The sequence below is a fragment of the Diabrotica virgifera genome, chromosome 7, assembly GCF_917563875.1.
Source record: "Diabrotica virgifera virgifera chromosome 7, PGI_DIABVI_V3a".
Taxonomy (NCBI): domain Eukaryota; kingdom Metazoa; phylum Arthropoda; class Insecta; order Coleoptera; family Chrysomelidae; genus Diabrotica; species Diabrotica virgifera.
This window is the reverse complement of record NC_065449.1, coordinates 138238068-138260342: the sequence shown is the minus strand read 5'-3', so window position 1 is coordinate 138260342 and position 22275 is coordinate 138238068. Positions and strand designations below refer to the sequence as shown.

General features: G+C 28.5%; 1 protein-coding gene across 1 annotated transcript in view; it reads right to left on the bottom strand.

Moving 5' to 3' along the window:
* The window catches only part of LOC114331037 (methionine aminopeptidase 1D, mitochondrial), a 147946-nt gene that overhangs the window by 95897 nt on the left and 29774 nt on the right, over positions 1 to 22275 (bottom strand). The window contains exon 3 of the mRNA XM_028280500.2: positions 11399 to 11590. Within this exon, the coding sequence (XP_028136301.1) occupies positions 11399 to 11590 (192 nt within the window). The remainder of the gene's footprint in view (positions 1 to 11398; positions 11591 to 22275) is intronic.

Genomic DNA, 22275 nt, shown 5'->3' with positions numbered 1-22275 from the left:
ATGGATTCGACCGTTACTTGATGGAAGTTCATTTTATCTCACAATAAAACACTGAAAACTTTTGTTTTCTATACTTCCACAAAATTTATTATTTACAACTATGTGACTACAGCTGTTTCGGCAGAGTGCCTTTCTCAAGTGATATAATTTACAATGTGTTTGCCTTTTTAAGTCTCTAACTGAAGAGGTTGAGGAGTGGGGAGCTGTTTGTCTCGAGTTGGTCATTCAGAATTATATCTGTATTTTTCAGTTTATTAATTTCCATAGATTCTAAAAAAGATAGCTTAAGGCCTTTATTTTGGATATGCAGAATTTGAAACTCTTCATTGAAAGAATGATTATGATCTAGAAGGTGTGCGTATGTAGAGGTGTCTGTTTGTAACAAGTAAGAAAAAGAATTTCTGTTGGAGTGAATGCACAGAGAGTGATAAACTCCAACAGACGTAGGAAAAAGAAGATCTACTTAATGTAGCCAATGGAACAAAAATGTGTGGCTTCTACGTTGAAGAAGCCGAAGTAACTAAAATACTACTTCGCAGTAGTACTTGTATGGAAAGATGCAAAGACAAAGAGTATAGAATTGCTATAGAACTGGAGATGAAAAAATTATGAATAGATAGATGTAACTTGAATGGCTAGCTAAATATGCAAGAGAATGGCCACTTGACACTCAAGGAAGGATTCGGCCAATTTGCACGCCTATTTTGCAAGACAGTAAATTAAAGGAAATGACAATGATGACTAGAAGAGGAGATATTAAGATAGTGTTCAGAAAAGAGATAGAGTAAATATAATAATATAATAAAAATAGAATAAATTTTGGGCGCCAGAAGGGGGCCAACTAGGTTAACACTCTTCCAGGTATTCTACGCTGCTATAGAGTATATTAAATTTGTAGTACAAGTATATTAAATGTATAAATATAAAGGAGTAATAAGAAAAAAATATTCACAATAAATGTATATTTATTAAATATAACTCCTAGATTTTCACAATCTCTGAGTTAAAACAAGTGACTAGTATGTGACTCTAACATGACAAGAAATGATAGATACTAGTGAAAGTCATTTACAGAATTACCGTACAAATATACTCTAAGAATAATCTTAATGAGGTTAGAAAATCAAAATGGGGTACCTCTAATATAGAAAGTACAACTCACCTAGGTTAGTAGAACCTTCACCAAATAATAATTGTACGTTTATTATACGTACACCTTAATTAAATACTACCTGATACTATAAATACAATATAAAAATAACTCAATGTGAGTTGGGCCGGCACAAGCCTTTACCTAATAAATAAACCTACGGTTGGATACAACAGATCCTTTTTATAACTCGTGGTTTATAATATTTACTTAACAAGTGAAACCAAACTCTATTCTGAGGGAATAGAGCCCAGAAGTTTATTTGAATTTAAAATTTGAAGTTCAATAAAGCAAATAATTGAAATTTTGAATAATATTTGAAGTTAATTTGAAGAATTTAATTTAAAAATAGACTAAAATAATGAAATAAGTTTAAATAGTTATATAAAAAGGGAAACCAGCATAAAAATAATCAAAATGAGAGTACCGACAACTATTGTAGGGGAAAATATCTGAGCTCAGAGATCTTTACTTTAGAGATTACGCAGTATTGGGGAAAGCTATCAATTAAATATTATGTTGTTAAAAAAAAATACTATAAAAATATGAAGCAGGAAAAATTTGTGTGCAATTAAACTATAAAAAAAATGTCCTGAATATCACAAAAAAACAGTCTGTCTTTACTAAGAGCGCATCAAATGTCCCCAAACAAACCCCTTTTACACAATCTTTGAGCTGATCTAATGAGCACCCAGTGGTGCTAACTTTCGCTTGCAGCTGTCCTGCTGGAGGTACAGGAAGGCTGTGGAAACAGCTGGAGGTACTCAAGAGGAAAAAACAAAGCTGTTAATAATCCAGGCTGGTCGCCTAGTGATCGTTTCTCGAGGAGTGGTCTGTCCTTGGTGTTGTTAGGTAGTTTTAAGATTTCATAGTAGTGTCTAAAAAAAACACAGTACGGTGTTACTACCAATCTACCAATGTGTCAAAAAAAGCAAGAGAAACGAGGAGGTGTTTTTATTCCTATGGGAATAAGAAGAAATAGGTCATTAAGTCCAAAAACTTGAACGACTAGACAGCTCGACTCTTTATTAAGTTGTTATCAGATGACCTTGGTCAAATAACACATGTAATTTTCAATTTGACTACAAGATATAATTACTGTGAAATAATATTTTATTATAATATATACACAGGTATACAGACATATTATATTAGGCTGAAATAGTATGACTATGCAATGGATACTTATTTGATCATCTTTCAAAAGATAGGAGATCTGAAGACTTGAAAGGAATATAAAAAAATTAATTTAAATGAGCTCTATTTTCCAAGTGAAAGCAAAAATCAGCAAAGAATATACAATTTTCTCTAGATGAGTTTGATCAAACCATGAAAATAACCTACATGAAACTTAATTAGCAAATTAGTCAAGGACATTCAACATGGCTGAATAAAATTAATAAATTTTTTCTATTTACCGGGGCGGAACTCCATGTAGCTATGCAGTAAAATTCTTCAAATTTATTCACTCTGTTCACTAATGCTGGATGACTTCAATATAATATTTTTTTAATAAATCTGGAACTTAGAATTATAGGTGAAAATTTTAGTTAATCTACCCCGCGCACTATCTAAACCACTCCTCAATAGACCTCTTTCGACAGCTAAACGATCGTCGTTTCAATTCTCTATACCCCTCTACTAATCAGTCAGCTGTCAACGTGAGGAAATCAATGTTGCCACGTTTAAATCTGACGTCAGCAAGCATTTAAAAATACTGTGATTGGTTTACGTTATATTTTAATGAACATTGAAAGAAAATAATTCTGAAAATAATAAAATAATATTTTCAATAATTAAATAATATCTTCCCATCAATAATTGATTCTATAAGGGGCGGAACGTCAAATGTTTTTCTATTGTTGAAAGCCCTTTTGTGTTCTGCTATCCGTTTGTCAAAAGTTCTGGCAGTTTGACCGATGTACGTTTTCGGACAGTCACCACAAGTTAGTTGGTACACACCACTCTGTAGTTGCTTTCTCTTTCGGCTTTTATTGTTCTTAATATATTTGCTTAAGTTGTTGTTAGTTCTGAAAGCTGGTATTATTCCTTTCTTTTTTATGTATCTGGCTATTTTGGTTGTTATCTTGCCAGTATATGTGAGAGAGCAGAAGGTACTGGGTTCTTTCTGTGGTGGTGGATACACTACATAAAAAAGAAAGGAATAATACCAGCTTTCAGAAAGTTAACAAAATTTTAAATCAAAAACTCCATAAGAAAGCCCTGAAATTAGTGTAGCGTTCGAACAACCGGCCCTACGGGCCAGTTGTTCGAACGCTAATCGACAATGATCACTATCAAATATTTAATTACTGTCACAACTGTCACTGTCAACTTTGGTTGGGTTGCTGAAAACGTATTGATTATATATGAGATTAGTTAATCAATTAAGATAACAATTATTAACATAATTGATTAACTAATTTCATAATTATTGTAATCAATAATTATGTTTTCAGCAACCCAATCAAAGTTGACATTGACAGTTGTGACAGTAATTAAATATTTGATAATGATCATTTTTGATTAGCGTTCGAACAACCGGCCCTTAGTGTTAATCCTTGGGGAGTTCCGTTATCTTGGGTATACAAACTTGAAAAATGATTAGTAACTCTAAAATCTCTGCTATAAACAAAATTTTTGATAAAAGCTAGATTTCCGTCCACATTCCGTTGTTTTAATCTTGTTAGGACATCATACTTCCACACAGTGTCATAGGCTTTTACTATATCAAAGAAGACGGTCAGTACTTGACGATTACTTGCAAATTCCTAGTGTATGACAGATTCTAGCTTAATCATGTTGTCTGTTGTACATGTACATCTGTTTTTTCTAAATCCGCTTTGTTGTTTACATATTAAATTATTGGATCTCAGGAAGTATTGCAGACGTTCAAGTATTTTTTCTATTTTTTTTCCGGAAACATTTTTTCGAATCATGGATAGATAGCGCTATAATCGGAAAAACGATTGTTGGAAATGGAAAATTAAATTAAACAATGGAAAGTCCCCACTAAAATGGAAAATTTTACTTAAATTTTTTTGGTTGTAGGACCTAATAATCAAAACCCAATAGGTCCCCACAACGCTCGAGTGAATGCACATTAGTATACTTTGCTCCCCTACCATAGAGTATTCTACTTGATAGAACACAAGTTACTGAAACATCTAAAAACTATTGGACATTATTTGTTATGTTAGTAGTAATTATTGGATACCAACGTGTCTTTATTTAAATATTTATCAAGTTTAGCAAAATTACCAAAAATTTTTATAAGTATAAGGCTTAGGCAGGGCCGGCGTACATCGGCGGTAGTATGCTGGGCTCGCGTGCTGGTAGACCGGAGTTCAAATCCCACCGCCGCGCCGGCAAGAACAACTAGACATTTTAAAAAAATGTCTATAGGCCCCATGTCGGCTCAGCCTGAATAAAATGAGTACCTTGGGTAAAACCAGGGGTAATAATAGGCGGTTGACGCGCAGCACTGGCTCTGTTACCTTCCTTGTATACCGTAGGCCCTAGATATAGCAGACTACTCTGCTATACTCCCAAGTCCACGTGAGCGGTATAAAAAAACGGGAGACTTAGATTATAAGGCTTAGGCTCGGACATTTTAGGGTTTAATCTTATTAAAACTATTATTGGTTGCTAAACTAGGATTACAAAAATTAGACTTACCTACAGAAAATACAAATACAAGTTAGTTAAGTTCTAAAAGAGTGTCAAGATATTTTATGCAAGCAAAATGGACAAAATTATTTTTTATTAATTTCGATGAAAAATATGGTTGACAGTAACTTAAGCCTTTTTATTGTGGGAACAATAGTCTATTTATTTCCAATAGAGAAATCCATACCAGCTGCTATATTTTCAACTTTTTTTTGCATATTAGGACTTTTATTATATGGACACAATTATTTCTACAATAACTACATAGAATTTAATTTATGAGGATAAGAATAAATGAGACAAATGTACATATTAAGATTAATAAAATATCATTAATTATTACTGTTTATTTCAGAATAAATTTTCGCAATACCATAAATAAAAATATTTCTTCTTTGTGTTATATATATATATATATATATATATATATATATATATATATATATATATATATATATATACTATCGTATAGACAGTAATGAAAATATTATTGTATTTATTACAATTATTGTTACAATAAATAGGTTAATGTTAGAAAGATCATAATACAAAATTGGAATTAATGTGATTGCTTGCTGCTGTTTATTTTCTTAATAAATAAAATTTAATATCCAATAATTAGAATATTTTCCGTATAGAATAAATTCCTAGTAATAGAACATTATTACTATTATTATTACTATTTAAACCTAGTTACTTAACTTTCTCAAAATATTCTTAAAAAACACACCCTTCTAACGAAAACATAACCTATTTACAACTCGTCACCAGAGACAAACTTAGATAAGTAATATAATATAGTATATCGAGAGACAACCCACCTGTGACAAATATAATTTACATTTAGGACCGAAAAACAAATACCAGAGTTCTATTTTTAGAATTCTTTATGAAAGCAATGTTGCCGGCAATCAAACGAGCTGCTGGAAGCAGAATCATCGAAAACTTGGAAAGAAAGTATTCATGACACGAATATACGCTGATCGACGGTAGCGCCGTCTGTAGCAAATGCACAAACCTTGTTCTGAATATTATTTTTCATTTAGCAATGATTCTGCGTCCGGATGTTAAATTTATTTAATTTATTTCTAAAGCAGAATACGAACTAAAGAATGAATTTTTATCTTATTACAATCTAGATTATAAAGGAATTTCGTTGTGTTACAAGAGAGGTCGTCCCTGCCACTTTCTTCCGAATTATACACGGATTACTTTTGTGCGTCCATATATGGACGCATAAATGTAGCGGACGCAGAAAGATGAAGATATATATATATATATATATATATATATATATATATATATATATATATATATAAAACAAGGTTGAAATATTGGGGTAGCAGCAATCTCAAAGAAAACTCTTTATAATAATTCCAAGCTTTCGATAATGTTTATTATCATCTTCAGGAAACTACAAATATAAATATACAGTATTTAACAATTAGTCTAACTAAAATCAATAAAAATTGTTATCTTTGTGCCATCAAAAATCCAAAACACCATAGTTTTCTCTCACTAAACTAGGTGTCTAGGATCCCCAGAAACACAAAAATAACAAAATATTGCTCTGAGAAATGTAGAGCTAATACTCTCACTATAAACACCGCATATCACAGAACAATCTTACTAAAAAATTATTTATATGTTTTGGTACTTACATTATTTGAGGATGTAGAGCCTAGTTGTTAAATACTGACATAATAATGAAATTTTGTCTTGGTAAATAGTAAATAATATAAATTAAAGTAAAAACTATATAAAAACTTATAAAAATCTGAGTATAAAGCGATAAAAGCTAAAATATTTTTTAAAAAATTATGTATGTCTAATTGGCATTTTACAAAATGTCTAACAAAATGTTATGGATGTTTATTCATTTTTCTTTGAATTCATACGGAAACGTCACATTCACTGAACCAATTACAATTTTGTTATAAATTTCTAATAATTTTGAAATAGGAAAAGAGCGAAATGATAATATAAAAGTTTTAATAAATGCAAAATTGTTTCATAGTCCTTGTCTTTTATTATTATGTAGTATACTGAAAAAATCTACAAATTATGTATCAAATTAAAGAAGAATCTGAATTATTAAATTTAAATTGGTTATTTTTGTCTAAAGTGAGCAAATAAGAATAAATTTCACTGAGATGTCTTACATCTGATTTTTTGTTTATCGAATTTTCTTCTTGAAAGATAAAAGTTTTAAAAAAGATAAAAATTTTTTGGATTTTTGATGGCACAAAGATAACAATTTTTATTGATTTTAGTTAGACTAATTGTTAAATACTGTATATTTATATTTGTAGTTTCCTGAAGATGATAATAAACATTATCGAAAGCTTGGAATTATTATAAAGAGTTTTCTTTGAGATTGCTTGCTTGAGATTGCTATATTTCAACCTTGTTTCCTAACTGTTCAGCAAAGATTATATACCTGTTAACTACAGAGACAATGGGGTTTTACCAGAACATCGGTATTGAATTTGGTGACATTGCAGTCCAGAAATTAAAGTCTTGGTCAAAAAGCAAAATAAAATTGGCAAATGAATACAACAGAAGATGTTTCCTTTTAAAATGCCGAACAACGGGCACACTTCCACCTCACATTAGACATAGTACGAAACCGATCCTCTCACTGATCCATAGACAAAATACCTACACTGAGGAATCTATAAGATTATGTAATAAAATGGGATCTAAGGTTCTAAATATTGAAATTAAATCTAACCATAAACTTATTAATAAATTAGAATCAGATTTAACAAAATTTAAAATAGACATTATTAACTTAACATCAGAATTAATTTTTTTAAATTTCCAATCAAAACAACAACGAGTATATAACCGTAAATTTCACATAATTAAAAATAATAATTTAAAAAAATTTGATAAGCTATATAAAGATAATGTTGATACTTTGTTAAATATTAAACCAAACTGGATAAAAAATCTAACAGAGGTTGTGATACCAGATGATATTTTTCGTTTTTTGGCTCTTGGCCCCAAATTTAGTATTGAACCTATACTAGGAATACACATTCCTATTAAAAAAATGTTATCTTGTATCGACAACATCACCTCGTCTATATCTGATACACTTGTAAGGAATGTACTGATAGCTAAATCTACAAACGTAATTACTAATCAAATTCACAATTATGGGAGGTACCAAAGTAGCGCATCTGTCTTTTACCATAAACTACTAGTTAAAACTAAATATTTTCTGAAAAATAATCCTAATATTGTTGTTACAAAATCTGATAAAGGTAATATAACAGTAATTTTGTATAAAGAACAATATTTAGAATTATCTTCAAATATACTAAATAATAGAGAAGCCTATTCTATGTTATCAAAGGACCCTACTTCTTCTATTCAACAAAAATGTAATAAATTAATAAAATCACTAGTAGATACAAACCAAATAGATCCTAATACAAAAAAGAAACTTATGTGTTATAGTGGTATTTCACCAAAATTTTATGCTCTTCCTAAAATACATAAACCTACACTATCAGTACATCCTATAGTAGCTTGTATTAATGCTCCTACACAGTTTTTGGCTTCTTTTTTAACTGATATATTGACTAAAGCTTATGACACTAATAATGATTACTACATAAAAGATTCTTTTGAAATTGCTAACAAATTCAACAACTTTAAACTTCCACCTAATTATGTTATTGCAAGCTTGGATGTTGTTTCCCTTTTTAGTAATGTTTACTTAGATGCAGCTCTAAGAGCTATTAATAAAAAATGGTCTTCTATTCGTAATTTCTGTAACATTGAGAAAGACACCTTCTTAAATTTAATTAGCTTTTTATTTAATAACACATATTTTTCTTTTAATAATCAATATTATTCTCAAAAATTTGGTACTCCTATGGGAGCGACAATTTCACCTATTATTGCATGTTATGTGATGGACGATTTGTTGGACGTAGTAATACCAGTACTACCTTTTGACCTTTGTTTTATTAAGAAATATGTTGATGACATAATACTTAGCCTACCTTCCAATGCCTTGGATGAAATCTTGTTCATCTTCAACAGTTATGATCCTTACATTCAATTTACCTTAGAAAGAGAAGATGAAAATGGTACTCTACCTTTCTTAGATACTAAATTTATTCGTAATACTACTACAAACACCTTAATGATTGACTGGTACCAAAAACCAATAAGCTCAGGCAGGTATATGAATTACTGGTCTTACCATAAATTTTCTCAAAAAGTTAATTTAATAAAACAAATGAAATCAAGGGTTTTAAAAATATCAGACAACTCATTTCATAATACAAATCTAAGAATATTATATAATATATTCATTGACAATTCCTATCCAAAAACCCTTATAAAGAAATTACTTTTTAATACATCTGACATCTCATACACAAATAATAATAATATTAACAACCAAAATTTAAATAATCTTACTAATGTTGCAGAAAACCAGGAACCCATTAACTTTAAATATTTTTCACTCCCTTACATTAAGAACATCACACCAAAGCTAAGCAGAATCTTTAATCAAATTAGTGGCATAAAAATAGCTAATAGTATCACATTATCTATTAACTCAATTTTTACTAGACTGAAAGATAAAACTCCTGCATTGTCTTGTTCAAATGTAGTTTATAATATACCATGTCGTAGTTGTAATATGAGCTATATAGGTATCACCTCGAGAACTTTATCATCTCGAATAATTTCACATAAAAGTGATTCTAGACTACATCCTGAACGTTGTGCTTTAGCAGAACATGTTTCCAAAGAGGGTCATGTAATGGATTATCAACATACTAAAGTACTAGCTTCTGAGAACTCATATAAAAAAAGACTTTTTTTGGAAATGGCTTTTATCTTTCAAGAAGAAAATTCGATAAACAAAAAATCAGATGTAAGACATCTCAGTGAAATTTATTCTTATTTGCTCACTTTAGACAAAAATAACCAATTTAAATTTAATAATTCAGATTCTTCTTTAATTTGATACATAATTTGTAGATTTTTTCAGTATACTACATAATAATAAAAGACAAGGACTATGAAACAATTTTGCATTTATTAAAACTTTTATATTATCATTTCGCTCTTTTCCTATTTCAAAATTATTAGAAATTTATAACAAAATTGTAATTGGTTCAGTGAATGTGACGTTTCCGTATGAATTCAAAGAAAAATGAATAAACATCCATAACATTTTGTTAGACATTTTGTAAAATGCCAATTAGACATACATAATTTTTTAAAAAATATTTTAGCTTTTATCGCTTTATACTCAGATTTTTATAAGTTTTTATATAGTTTTTACTTTAATTTATATTATTTACTATTTACCAAGACAAAATTTCATTGTTATGTCAGTATTTAACAACTAGGCTCTACATCCTCAAATAATGTAAGTACCAAAACATATAAATAATTTTTTAGTAAGATTGTTCTGTGATATGCGGTGTTTATAGTGAGAGTATTAGCTCTGCATTTCTCAGAGCAATATTTTGTTATTTTTGTGTTTCTGGGGATCCTAGACACCTAGTTTAGTGAGAGAAAACTATGGTGTTTTGGATTTTTGATGGCACAAAGATAACAATTTTTATTGATTTTAGTTAGACTAATTGTTAAATACTGTATATTTATATTTGTAGTTTCCTGAAGATGATAATAAACATTATCGAAAGCTTGGAATTATTATAAAGAGTTTTCTTTGAGATTGCTGCTACCCCAATATTTCAACCTTGTTTCCTAACTGTTCAGCAAAGATTATATACCTGTTATATATATATATATATATATATATATATATATATATATATATATATATATATACCGGGTGGTGAATTGGAAAGCGGGCCATAGGAAACTCAATGTAAAATTCTAAGCTGTTAAATTCCTGCTTCCCGAATTATTTTACATCAAAAGTCATCAGAAACTATTTGTAGAGAATTGAATTCTCTATTGAAAACAACTGTTAATATTGTTCTATGAACAATAATTATTCAAAATTTTGTAAAAATATAATACAATTTTCAGAGTAATACGCCAAAGCTAGGCCACACACAATACAATAATGTGTATAAGATTGCATTTGTTGACAATGAATTTATTATATTAACAATTAGAACTGTCAATTTTTTTAATTATTTTATCATTTTTTGTTTAAAACACAATAAAGTTGATAAGATACCCTTAGTTAAGGAGAAAATATTAATAATAAAGATATTTTCTTCAGTCAATAATGTGCTCACTGTCAGTTAAATAGTAACGTGTGGCCTAACATACCCACACATACCTACTGCGGTAAATACATTATATTTTTCAAAATTTTGGAATGTGTTTAAATCGTAGAACAATTGTAACTTCTGTTTTTAATACAGATTTCAATCCTCTACAAATAACTTCTCATGACTTTTGATGTAACATAATTAGGGAAGCAGGAATTCAACAGTTTAGAATTTTACATTGAGTTTCCTATGGCCCGTTTTCCGATTCACCACCCGGTATATATTACTGATTTATATTGTACATCAAAAAGAATTGAAATAAAAAATATGATTCTCATTTTGTACTTACCGTTATGTCAACATTAATAATATCTCCATCTTCTAATGGTCTATCATCTGGAATTCCATGACAAGCTACGTTATTGATTGATGTGCATACAGATTTTGGAAAATTATTGTAATTTAAAGGAGAGGGATAAGCGTTATTTGCTAAGCATGAGTTAAAAACAAATATATCAATTTCATCAGTTTTAATTCCAACCTAAAATAAAAGACAAATTTTAAAGTTCTATTTGAAAAAAGTGATTAGACAAAAATTATCAGAGCTACAAATTGGCGTTAAAATAAGCAATAATGTGTTTAAACAAAATCTGATACCTATTATAACTACCAAAGAGAGTGTGTGAGCCAAGAAAAATGCAATTATGATAAATTAAGATGTGCCAGCGCAACAAAGGTGAACTACATATGTATCTAGTTATATGTACCGGGAAAAATTAAGTGAATGATAGTTCGAAAGCGAAATTTGCCCATAAGACGAGTTATAATATGATGAAGTACACCAATATACCTATTAAAGAGTGTGATCCACGCACATAACAGAATCTACTAATCAAAATACTTCGTTTACTAAGAAGAAAATCAAAATATGTAATATGGTTCCACAATATTATAATAGCTCCCCACAAAGGCTATAGCGGGATAAGATGGTCAAAAATGCCTCGCACCGATCAGCCCCGCTACTTATGTTTTCGATAAAGGATATAAAATTAGGCCCTCATGTAAATTTTTAGCTTCCCAGAGGTCCTAAAACGTCTTAAATCGAGAAAAGGAGAATTTTTAGGTTTTATTTTATTGTGAGCGCAATTTTACTTTAAAAATCTGAAAAAATTCAAGAGGTTGTATCTTTTGAATACAAAACAACCTATTTTTTTTCAGATTTTTGTAATGAAAAATGAGCCCAGGAAAAACTTTTGAAATTTATAAAAAAATTTTAGGTTATGATAATGTTTGTGTACTTTTTACCGTTCTTTTAAATGGCAGCGGCAGAATTTTTAATATCTGAGCGGAAAGAACGAAAAAATCGAAAAAACCGTTTTTGGCTGTCTCGAGATGCATCTCGGGACAGCCAATTTTATTATTTAGGATCCTGACTACAACTGAAAAAAAACTAAAATTGTGAATTTTGTCATAAAATTTGGTATGTGGGGTTATAATAATTTTTGGAACAACTTTTCCAAATAACTTTTATCGATATCTGTAACGCGAAGCAAATAGAATCGCATATCGAAAATTCACCCTGTTTGTGGATTCGCAGTAGGCCGCGTTTAAAATTTAAAGTTCAGTTGACTATTTTCAAAATTGTGAACCATCATCCTGTATGACTGTGCAAAATTTCAAATCTGTATATATTTTGATAGCCGAAACATAGGGGTGTCTTCATCTTAAATGCGACACACTGTATCTTATCAATTCGATAATTTATTGCAACTAATATAGTCGTATTTTTTATATATTCAAAATATACAATGAGAATACTGACTAATTCACTAATTTTATCATAAAAAGTTCAAATTGATTGCATTGAAATATTGAACCAATTAATGCGTATTAATATAGTATTATTATAATAAATATAGTGAGTTTTATGTATAAAACCCCTCAAGTATCTCGGAAACGACTTGCACGTTTTTCATAGGTTTTGGTGGGTAGGGGTTTTCTAATGCAGCCGATATTACAGTGATAATTACATTGTTGTCAGATTTTCCGTTTTTCTGGAAATCTAATGAACTTTCTTATTTCAAATAGAACCTGTATATTTTTTGCGTTTCGAAGTCCTTAAGATATACTGATTATTTTTTATGTTATATTCTCTATACCTAAATGCCATGTGAGTTATTGCTACATTTATTTAAAAAAAATTTAAAGAAATTATAAAAATCAATTTTTTCGGCCCGTGTGGACATTATTTTACGTTCTTTGGATCATTGGGAACAAAAAAAGTCTTTTGTAATTTTTCTCTAAAGTTAATCGTTTTCGAGTTATAAACAATTTAAAACTGAAAAAAATCGAATAATGACGATTTTCAAGGTTCAAAAACAAAAATAAAAGACATTATTTTTGAAACTACGGAGTACCCAAACCCTTCTTCCAGGGGCTCGCTGTAAAATTTTTTGGCACGATTTATTCTAAAACATTGCTTTTTGATAAATGTTAATGAAGCGCTTATGAGAGGACGGGTGATCGGGCTGCATTAACAACTAAAAAACAATATTTTAGAATGAAACAAGCTCAAATTACTTATTGGTAACTGATAAAATAAGGCTTTAGCTTGAATTTCTATACTTGGCAGTTTCAAAAATAATATTTTTGATTTGTTTTTTAACCTTGAAAATCGTAATTAGGGGAGTGCATTTAGACTTTCACTTCGGAAAAAATCAAACAAGATAAAACTTTTTGTAATCTCATTAAGAAATGTTTAATAAACAACATATCAAAAAGTTCCACTCGAGAAGTGGGTGCTTCATTTTTTATTAAACAAATGAACAGCGAAGTTAGATGTTTTTTAAATAACTCCGAAAATATATTTTTTAGAAAAAAACTGGCTTGACCATTGAAAAATTAAGAAAATTTTACAAAAAAACCTTATATAAAGATTTTTCTAAAATTAAATCTCTAGCTTCTGTAATTTGTTATATATAACGCTAAAGTCACCCTTCTCACACACATTGGCGCACTGTAAACTAGCGTTGGAAGAAGTGCACGGATGAGTTTTTTTAATGTAATGCTTTAACTAATGGATCACAAGAAATTTTACAAATTGGACATGAAAGAACATGAAATAAGCTATCTTATGGTTGTAATAAAAAGAAATAAAATGTATGGACATAAGGACGGTATGGGCGGATAGTGAGCCTTACATGAATTTTGTTTAAAAATGATTTAAAAATGTGTAACTAATACAATTTTACTTATAAAACTCTCAAATTTGCACAACTTACCTCTCAATCATCTTACTAAATGATGTTTTATTCAAAAAAATCTCAAAAATTTAATTCAAATAATACGATGTCTCAAAAAATGTAATTTTTGAAAACTTCGTAGTTTTACAGAATTCCCACCACTTTAAGACGGTATTACTTAAGTTTGAATAAATCTAATACAATTTTTTTGATATTTTTTTAAAGCTTAGGATGTAATCTTTAAAAAACACTGGATTATTTTAGTTTAAAAATGAAATAAACAATTACTTTTTGAGAAAACTAAGAAAGATAACAAAAATGTAATACAAAAACCGAAAATTACCAGCTGAAAAAATGTATATACAGAGTGATCAAAACTTTTTTCTGTAAAACTTACCTAAAATGCATTTAATAATAAGCTTCAACAATAATAAATGTTCAACAAAAAAATTTTTTTAGCTCTTATACAGTATGTCTGCGTAACTTGGAACCTATTGATAACTTTTTTAATATCAGTTTTACGAAAAAAAGATATTCTGTATAAAATACTTTGCATCGTATATAACATAAGATGCAACCATCAAATATCAAATTTTGTTAATTTTGTACGAGGTATGTCAAAAAATATGAATTTTACTCAATAGTAAAGTACCTTTATATTTCACAATATCGAAAATTTTATAAAGAAAAGTTGTTTGTAATTAAAAACTATGTTCCAATATGTAATTATATCCTTCTAATCGAAAATTTGTTTTTTTTAATATTGTTTCAAATTAATTATACCCAACATCATTTAATTTTCACTTATTATTTATGACAACTGTTTTATTATTAATTTTATGAAGAAAGTTATTCGTCATAAATAGCTGTGCATGGTCTAACACTTAATATGCAAATATAAAATATTATATTTTATCAATATTATACGAGGTATGTAAAAAATATATATTTCGCTCAATAAATATGTACCTTTATAGTTCACAATATTTCGATTAGAAGAGTGTAATTGCATATTGACACATCGTTTTTAATTCTGAACAACTTTCCATAATAACAATTTTCAGTATTATGAAAAATATAGGTATTTTACTCCTAACTGAAATTTTTATTTATTGACATATCTTGTACAAAATTGATAAAAATTGATATTTTATGATTGCATTTAAAGTTTTAAAATATGGAGAGCTTTTTACTAAGAATAACTTTTTTATTTATGATCCCATTGCAACAATTTTTTGAATATTGAAGAGATAGATTTTGAAGAATTTGTTCTTTCTTTCTAATACATTATAATTTTTAATATTATTGTGAAAATTATTTGTTTATCTTTTTTTAAGAATGAAATTCCATATTTGTTTGAATGGATTCTACTTGTTTTTCATTTAAATATCTGTCATTTTGGATACGCCATTTTGAAATTTAAATTTTTAATCTTTAATTCAGATTCAACAACCTGTTAAAAATAAAGACAATAAATGTTTTAGAAAAATGTTTTTTTTATGTTCTTTTTAGAAAATCCGCATTTTGGATCCGCCATTTTATGGTTTATAATGTTAACATTTAAGTTAGGTTTATCAAGGCTCTCAAAAATAAATATTTGTAGAAATAAATACATTTTGTAAAGAAATTATGATTTTACAACTATTTTTTAAGTTATCCGCCATTTTGGATCTGCCATTTTATAATTTAAATTATCAAAATTTGATTCAGGTTCAGCAACCTCTCAAAAATATCCACATATATGTAAAAAAACACGTTTTATAAAAAAAATTCGGATTTTACAACTTTTTAAGGATTTTTAGGAAAAATCCGCCATTTTGAATCCGCCATTTACTCTGGGCTAATTAGCAAAATACAAGGAAAAGTTATTTACCAGCAATTTTATTGCTGGAATCGAATCTTATTATTGTCTGTATTAATAATATAGGTATGCAAAGTCCGCAAATAGTGTGCTACTTTTTTTATAAACAAAAGGGCGCCCGAAAATCGTGTTTTTTTCAATTTTTGCTCTATAACTCGAAAGATTTTAAGTTTACACCAAAAACACTCAAATAAAAATTCTCCGCAATTAAATTCTGCATAGAGACGTGTTTTTCCCGATTCACTTTGACGAAAACTTTCCCCGGAAAAGGCGGGTTTTTCCAACAAAATCTTTAATTTTCAACTAAAATTTTAGATAAGTAATTGTTAATCAATAATTAAATAACTTAATAATGTAAAAGCCCTTTTCATATAGATTATAATTCCACAATCCGATGGAAATTGAATGAACAGTTTAGCAACAATTGAATTGTTAATTAAAAATTTACGTTCGCTATAATAACGACAATAATTATGATGCATAAGAATAACTATGATTTTTTCATAAAAAGACACTATACCTGTCTAATGTACTTTACAGAATTGAAATTGGACTATTTAAGCGGCCTCAGGAATATTTTAAAATTATAAAGAATTTTTTGGCTTATAAACAAATAGAATATCTCGGGAAATATTAAACTAAATTAAAATGTGAAAACGGTATTCGAAAATAAGCGGTAGGACGCTTCTTTTAAAGAAAAATCGTGTAATTGTGATGAGTGGTTCCTGAGATACAACCGGTGAAAGTTGACCGGACTTTACGGCAAAGATATAAACAATAGGATCATAATTTTCAAACCATCACCTTTTTATTTTTGTCCTCTGTCTCCACACCAATTTTCATATCTTTAAACTAGTCATAACATATATTATTATAATAAAAACTATCGATAATACGTGTGAAAATTGCCAAAAATAGCAAAATTCCTATCAAAAATTAGGTTGGAGAAAATGTAACCCTCAAAGTTCAAAATCGGTATACTTTAAAAAAATGCATTTTCTCGGCTTCCCATGGAGAAATTTCCTTTATTCTTTTTTTGTTCCTTAATAACTTGAGTAGAGCCATCGAACTAATGCATTATTAAATGTCAAACTTGCTTTTGTTTTGTTATAATAGATTAATTTATTTATAAGAACAGAAAACAACATATGTTTTCCAGTTGTAGGCTTTTTTTTTAGATAAACTTAATACAAGTGTACCTTTTAAAGTTAAAAACATAAATATTCTCATTTTATAGTTATAGATAAGCTGTATAATTATTTAAACAATTTTTATTTAAACAAATTAAAATTTTGTGTTATAATAAATAAATTAATTTATTATAACAAAACAAAAGCAAGTCTGACATTTAATAATGCGTTAGTTCGATGGCTCTACTCGAGTTACTTGGGAACAAAAAAAGACTGAAGGAAATTGCTGCATGGGAAGCCGAGAAAATGCATTTTTTTAACGTATACCGATTTTGCACTTTGAGGGTTACATTTTCTCCAACCTAATTTTTGATTGGAATTTTACTATTTTTGGCAATTTTCACACGTATTATCGATAGTTTTTATTATAATAATATATGTTACGAGTAGTTTAAAGATATGAAAATTGGTATGGAGAAATAGGACAAAAATAAAAAAGTGATGGTTTGAAAATTATGATCCTACTGTTTATATCTTTGCCGTAAATTCCGGTCAACTTTGACCGGTTGTATCTCAGGAACTGCTCATCATAATTAAGGTACTAGTACACTTTAGAAGACCAAAAATAATCATTTTTTTCAAGAATTTTTTTCTCAGAACCTTTATTAAAAATGAACATAAAACTTTTTACATATTAATATCTAACCCTTAGAGAATACAAAAAATATATCTTGTTTCATTTACGCACGTACACTAATATTGTAGAGGCCGCAAAAGTCGAGGCCTCGAAAATTGATGGCGGACAGTTAATCTCAGGATTGGGATATCTGAAACAAAAAAATCGTACTGGATTTAAAAAAGGAAGGTTTCTTACGTGACAATTTACCACAATTTGACCAAATAATAAAAAACAAATATTTTTTAACTATGAAAAACTGAAAGAAAACGGGCGATTTTTTCACAAAAATTTTTTGAGTTTCCGTAAAATCTTTGTTTTACGGAATTTTTCACTAACGGTGGTAAATTGTCACGTAAGAAACCTTCCTTTCTCAAATACCGTACGATTCTTTTGTTTCAGAGATCCCAATCCTGAGATTAACTGTCCGCCATCGGAACTACTTTTTTTCGAGGCCTCGACTTTGGCGCCCTCTACAATATTAGTGTATGTGCATAAATGAAAAAAGATATACTTTTTGTATTCTCTAAGAGTTAGATATTAATATGTAAAAAGTTTTATGTTCATTTCTAATAAATGTTCTGAGAAAAAAAATCTTGAAAAAATGCTCATTTTTGGTCTTCTAAAGTGTACTAGTACCTTAAATGTTTTTTCTTTTAAAAGAAGCGTCCTGCCGCTGTTTTTCGAATACTATTTTCACAATTTAATTTAGTTTAATATTTCCCGAGATATTCTATTTGTTTATAAGCCAAAAAATTTTTTATAATTTTAAAATATTCCTGAGGCCGCTTAAATAGTCCAATTTCAATTCTGTAAAGTACATTAGATAGGTATAGTGGCTTTTTATGAAAAAATCATAGTTATTCTTATGCATCATAATTATTGTCGTTATCATAGCGAACGTAAGTTTTTAATTAACAATTCAATTGTTGCTAAACTGTTCATTCAGTTTCCATCGGCTTCTGGAATTATAATCTATACGAAAAGGGCTTTTATATTACCAAGCTATTTAATTATTGATTAACAATTACCTATCTAAAATTTTAGTTGAAAATTAAAGATTTTGTTGGAAAAACCCGCTTTTTCCGGGGAAAGTTTTCGTCGAAGTGAATCGGGAAAAACACGTTTCTATGCAGAATTTAATTGCGGTGATTTTTTATTTGAGTGTTTTTGGTGTAAAGTTAAAATCGTTGGAGTTATAGAGCAAAAATTGAAAAAAACACGATTTTCGGGCGCCATTTTGTTTATAAAAAAAGTAGCACACTATCTGCGGACTTTGCATACCTATATTATTAATATATACAATCATAAGATTCGATTCCAGCAATAAAATTGCTGGTAAATAACTTTTCCTAAAAATGGCCTATTCTCCGATAATCAGCCCAGACTAATTTTGAATTTGCAAATTGTAATGTCAGATTCGGGTTCAGCATAGTCAAAACTAAAATAAAAACATTTTTTATCAAAATAAAATGTTGAATTCACCCATATTCTTAACATTATTTATACAAAACAATTGTTATTGTTTAAACAATTAATAAACAATTAGCGGCGAAATTTGTGAGCAGAACTTTTTACTTTAACATATTTATAAACTAACAAAAAAGTTTTAGAAAAATGTAACTTTGTTTGATTTTTTCCGAAACATTGTATCTTTTCGTTCTAATTGCACTCCCCTAAATTATTCGATTTCTTTTCAGTTTTAAATTATTTATAACTCAAAAACGATTAACTTTAGAGAAAAATTACAAGAGAACTTTTCTGTTCCCAATGGTCCAAAGAACGTAAAATAATGTCTATGCAAGCCAAAAAAATTGATTTTTATAATTTGTTTAAAACGTTTTTTTAAATAAATGTAGCAATAACTCCGAAATTATGGCCTTTAGGTATAGGGAATGAAACATGGAAAATAATCAGTATTTGTTAAGGACTTCAAAACGCAAAAAATATACAGGGTGTTCCATTTGAAATAACAAAGTTAATTAGATTTTCAGAAAAACGGAATATCTGACAACAATGTAAGTATTACTATAATATCGGCGGGCCACATTAGAAAACCCCAACCACAATCCACAAAAATCGTGCAAGCCATTTCGGAGATAATTGAGGGTTTCCATACATAACTCTCTCTTAGGCTATTGATTATGTACTATAGAAAGGAACTACAACGTTAACGGGGTTTTATTATTTCATATGGTCAATGAATCTCTATGTGTGAAAAAACCGCAGAGTGCTACCATTTAAAGGGGTGCGTTTTTGAGAAATGGGTGAATTAGTCCCTGGGCACCGGTTACATTAGCGTGAGTTCTAGGCACTTTTGGTACAAACACGTCTACATAAAAATTGTTCCTGTTTAAATTTCCTATCTAAATATAACTTTTTAAAGTCAAAGATACTTTTTTTACAAAAATATACTCAAAAGAAAAAGCACAAAGAAACCCAAAAGAAAAAAATTTTGTTTTTTGTCCCATAACTTTTGTCCACGGGGATATAGGTATAGACATTGCTTCACAAAAAAAAACTTACATATTTTCTCTTTAAAATTATGTTTGGCAGAGGTCATTAGGATTTACAGTTTTCGAAATATGATTTTTCAAAGTTCGCCACTCGCAGCAATTTTGGGCAATTTTCGTTGTTATTTCGCAAATATTGTTCTGTAACTTTTTTCTACGTAACTTTAGGCATATGCAATGGTACACGTAAGAGGAATAGAACTCAATTCTTTAAAATGTTCTACGGTATAATGTTGTACGACTTCTTTTAAAGAGGTTATCTTTTTCAAGATTTTATACTTTTAATGAGATTTTATATTTTTTACGATTATTTTTTAAATTTCCCATTATAACTTTTTTTCTCTACATTTAGGTATATATTGTATAAAAAAAGAGAAAGCTTATTCTGTTTACTTTAAAATGGTGTATTATAAAAAAATTATACGATTAATTTTTTATTAAAATTCTTTTTCAAAATGTAATAAGTACTTGCAACGATTTTTGATTTTGGGATTATTTTTTAAATTTTTCATTATAACTTTTTTATGTGATTGTGTGTTATGATTGAATCTTATTTTTTATAGGTAATACTTTGGATCCACTTGACTCGGCCGGGCAAACTTCAAAATATGGATTAATTCCAATATTTACTGTCAAAGCTCTTGCACCACAAGCTTTGCTTGAAAAAATAGCATGTAAATGTACCAAAGGATGTACAAAAAACTGCGGTTGTAGGAAGATAGGAATTAGTTGTTCAATATTCTGTAAAGGGTGCATGTGCATGGATACTAATTGTGGGAACTCTAAGACAACTGAGGTGTCAGAGGAAGATATTGAAGCTAATGCTAACGAAGAGATGGACTTTGATTTTGAAAATTTTTTAAATGTCAACGTTTAAATAATTTTAACTAAAGTGATGTTTTCTAAGTGTTTATGTAATTTTTGTTAAAGAAATAATTTTAAATAATACAGGTAAAAAAATATCAAAGGATCACTCGGTTTCCATTATTTAAATATAGATGATACACCATTTTAAACAACAGAAAGTAAGCCCTCTTTATTGGGCAATATATAGTATATTTATGTACAAGAAAAAAAAGTTATAATGAGAAATGTAAAAAATAATCCTAAAATCAAAAATCGTTGCAAGCACTTATTACATTTTGAAAAATAATATCTTATTCAAAAATAATCCTAGAATTTTTTGTAATACCTACACCATTTTAAAGTAAACAAAATAAGGTTTCCTTATTATATAATATAATATATACCTAAATGTAGAAGAAAAAAAGTTATAATGAGAAATTTTGAAAATAATCGTAAAAAATGTAAAAAATATTTTTATATATTAGGTATTATATAATAGGTATATAATATATTATATAATATTATTTTATTTTTATATTATATCATAAAAAATCGTTAAAAGTATAAAACTTTGAAAAACCATAATCCCTTTAAAAAAAGTCGTACAACGTTATACAGTAGACCATTTTAAAGGTAATTGATTTCTATTCCTATTACGTGTACCATTGCATGTACCTAAAGTTACGTAGAAAAAAGTTAATGAACAATATTTGCGAAATAACAAGGAAAATTGCCCAAAATTGCTGTGAGTGGCGAGCTTTGAAAAATCATATTTCGAAAACTATAAATCCTAATTACCTCTACTAAACAACATTTTAAAGAAGAAATATGTAGGTTTTTTTTCTGTAAAGCAATGTCTATACCTATATCCTCGTGGACAAAAGTTATGGGACAAAAAACAATTTTATTATTTCTTTCTTTTGGGTTTCTTTGTGCTTTTTCTTTCGAATATATTTTT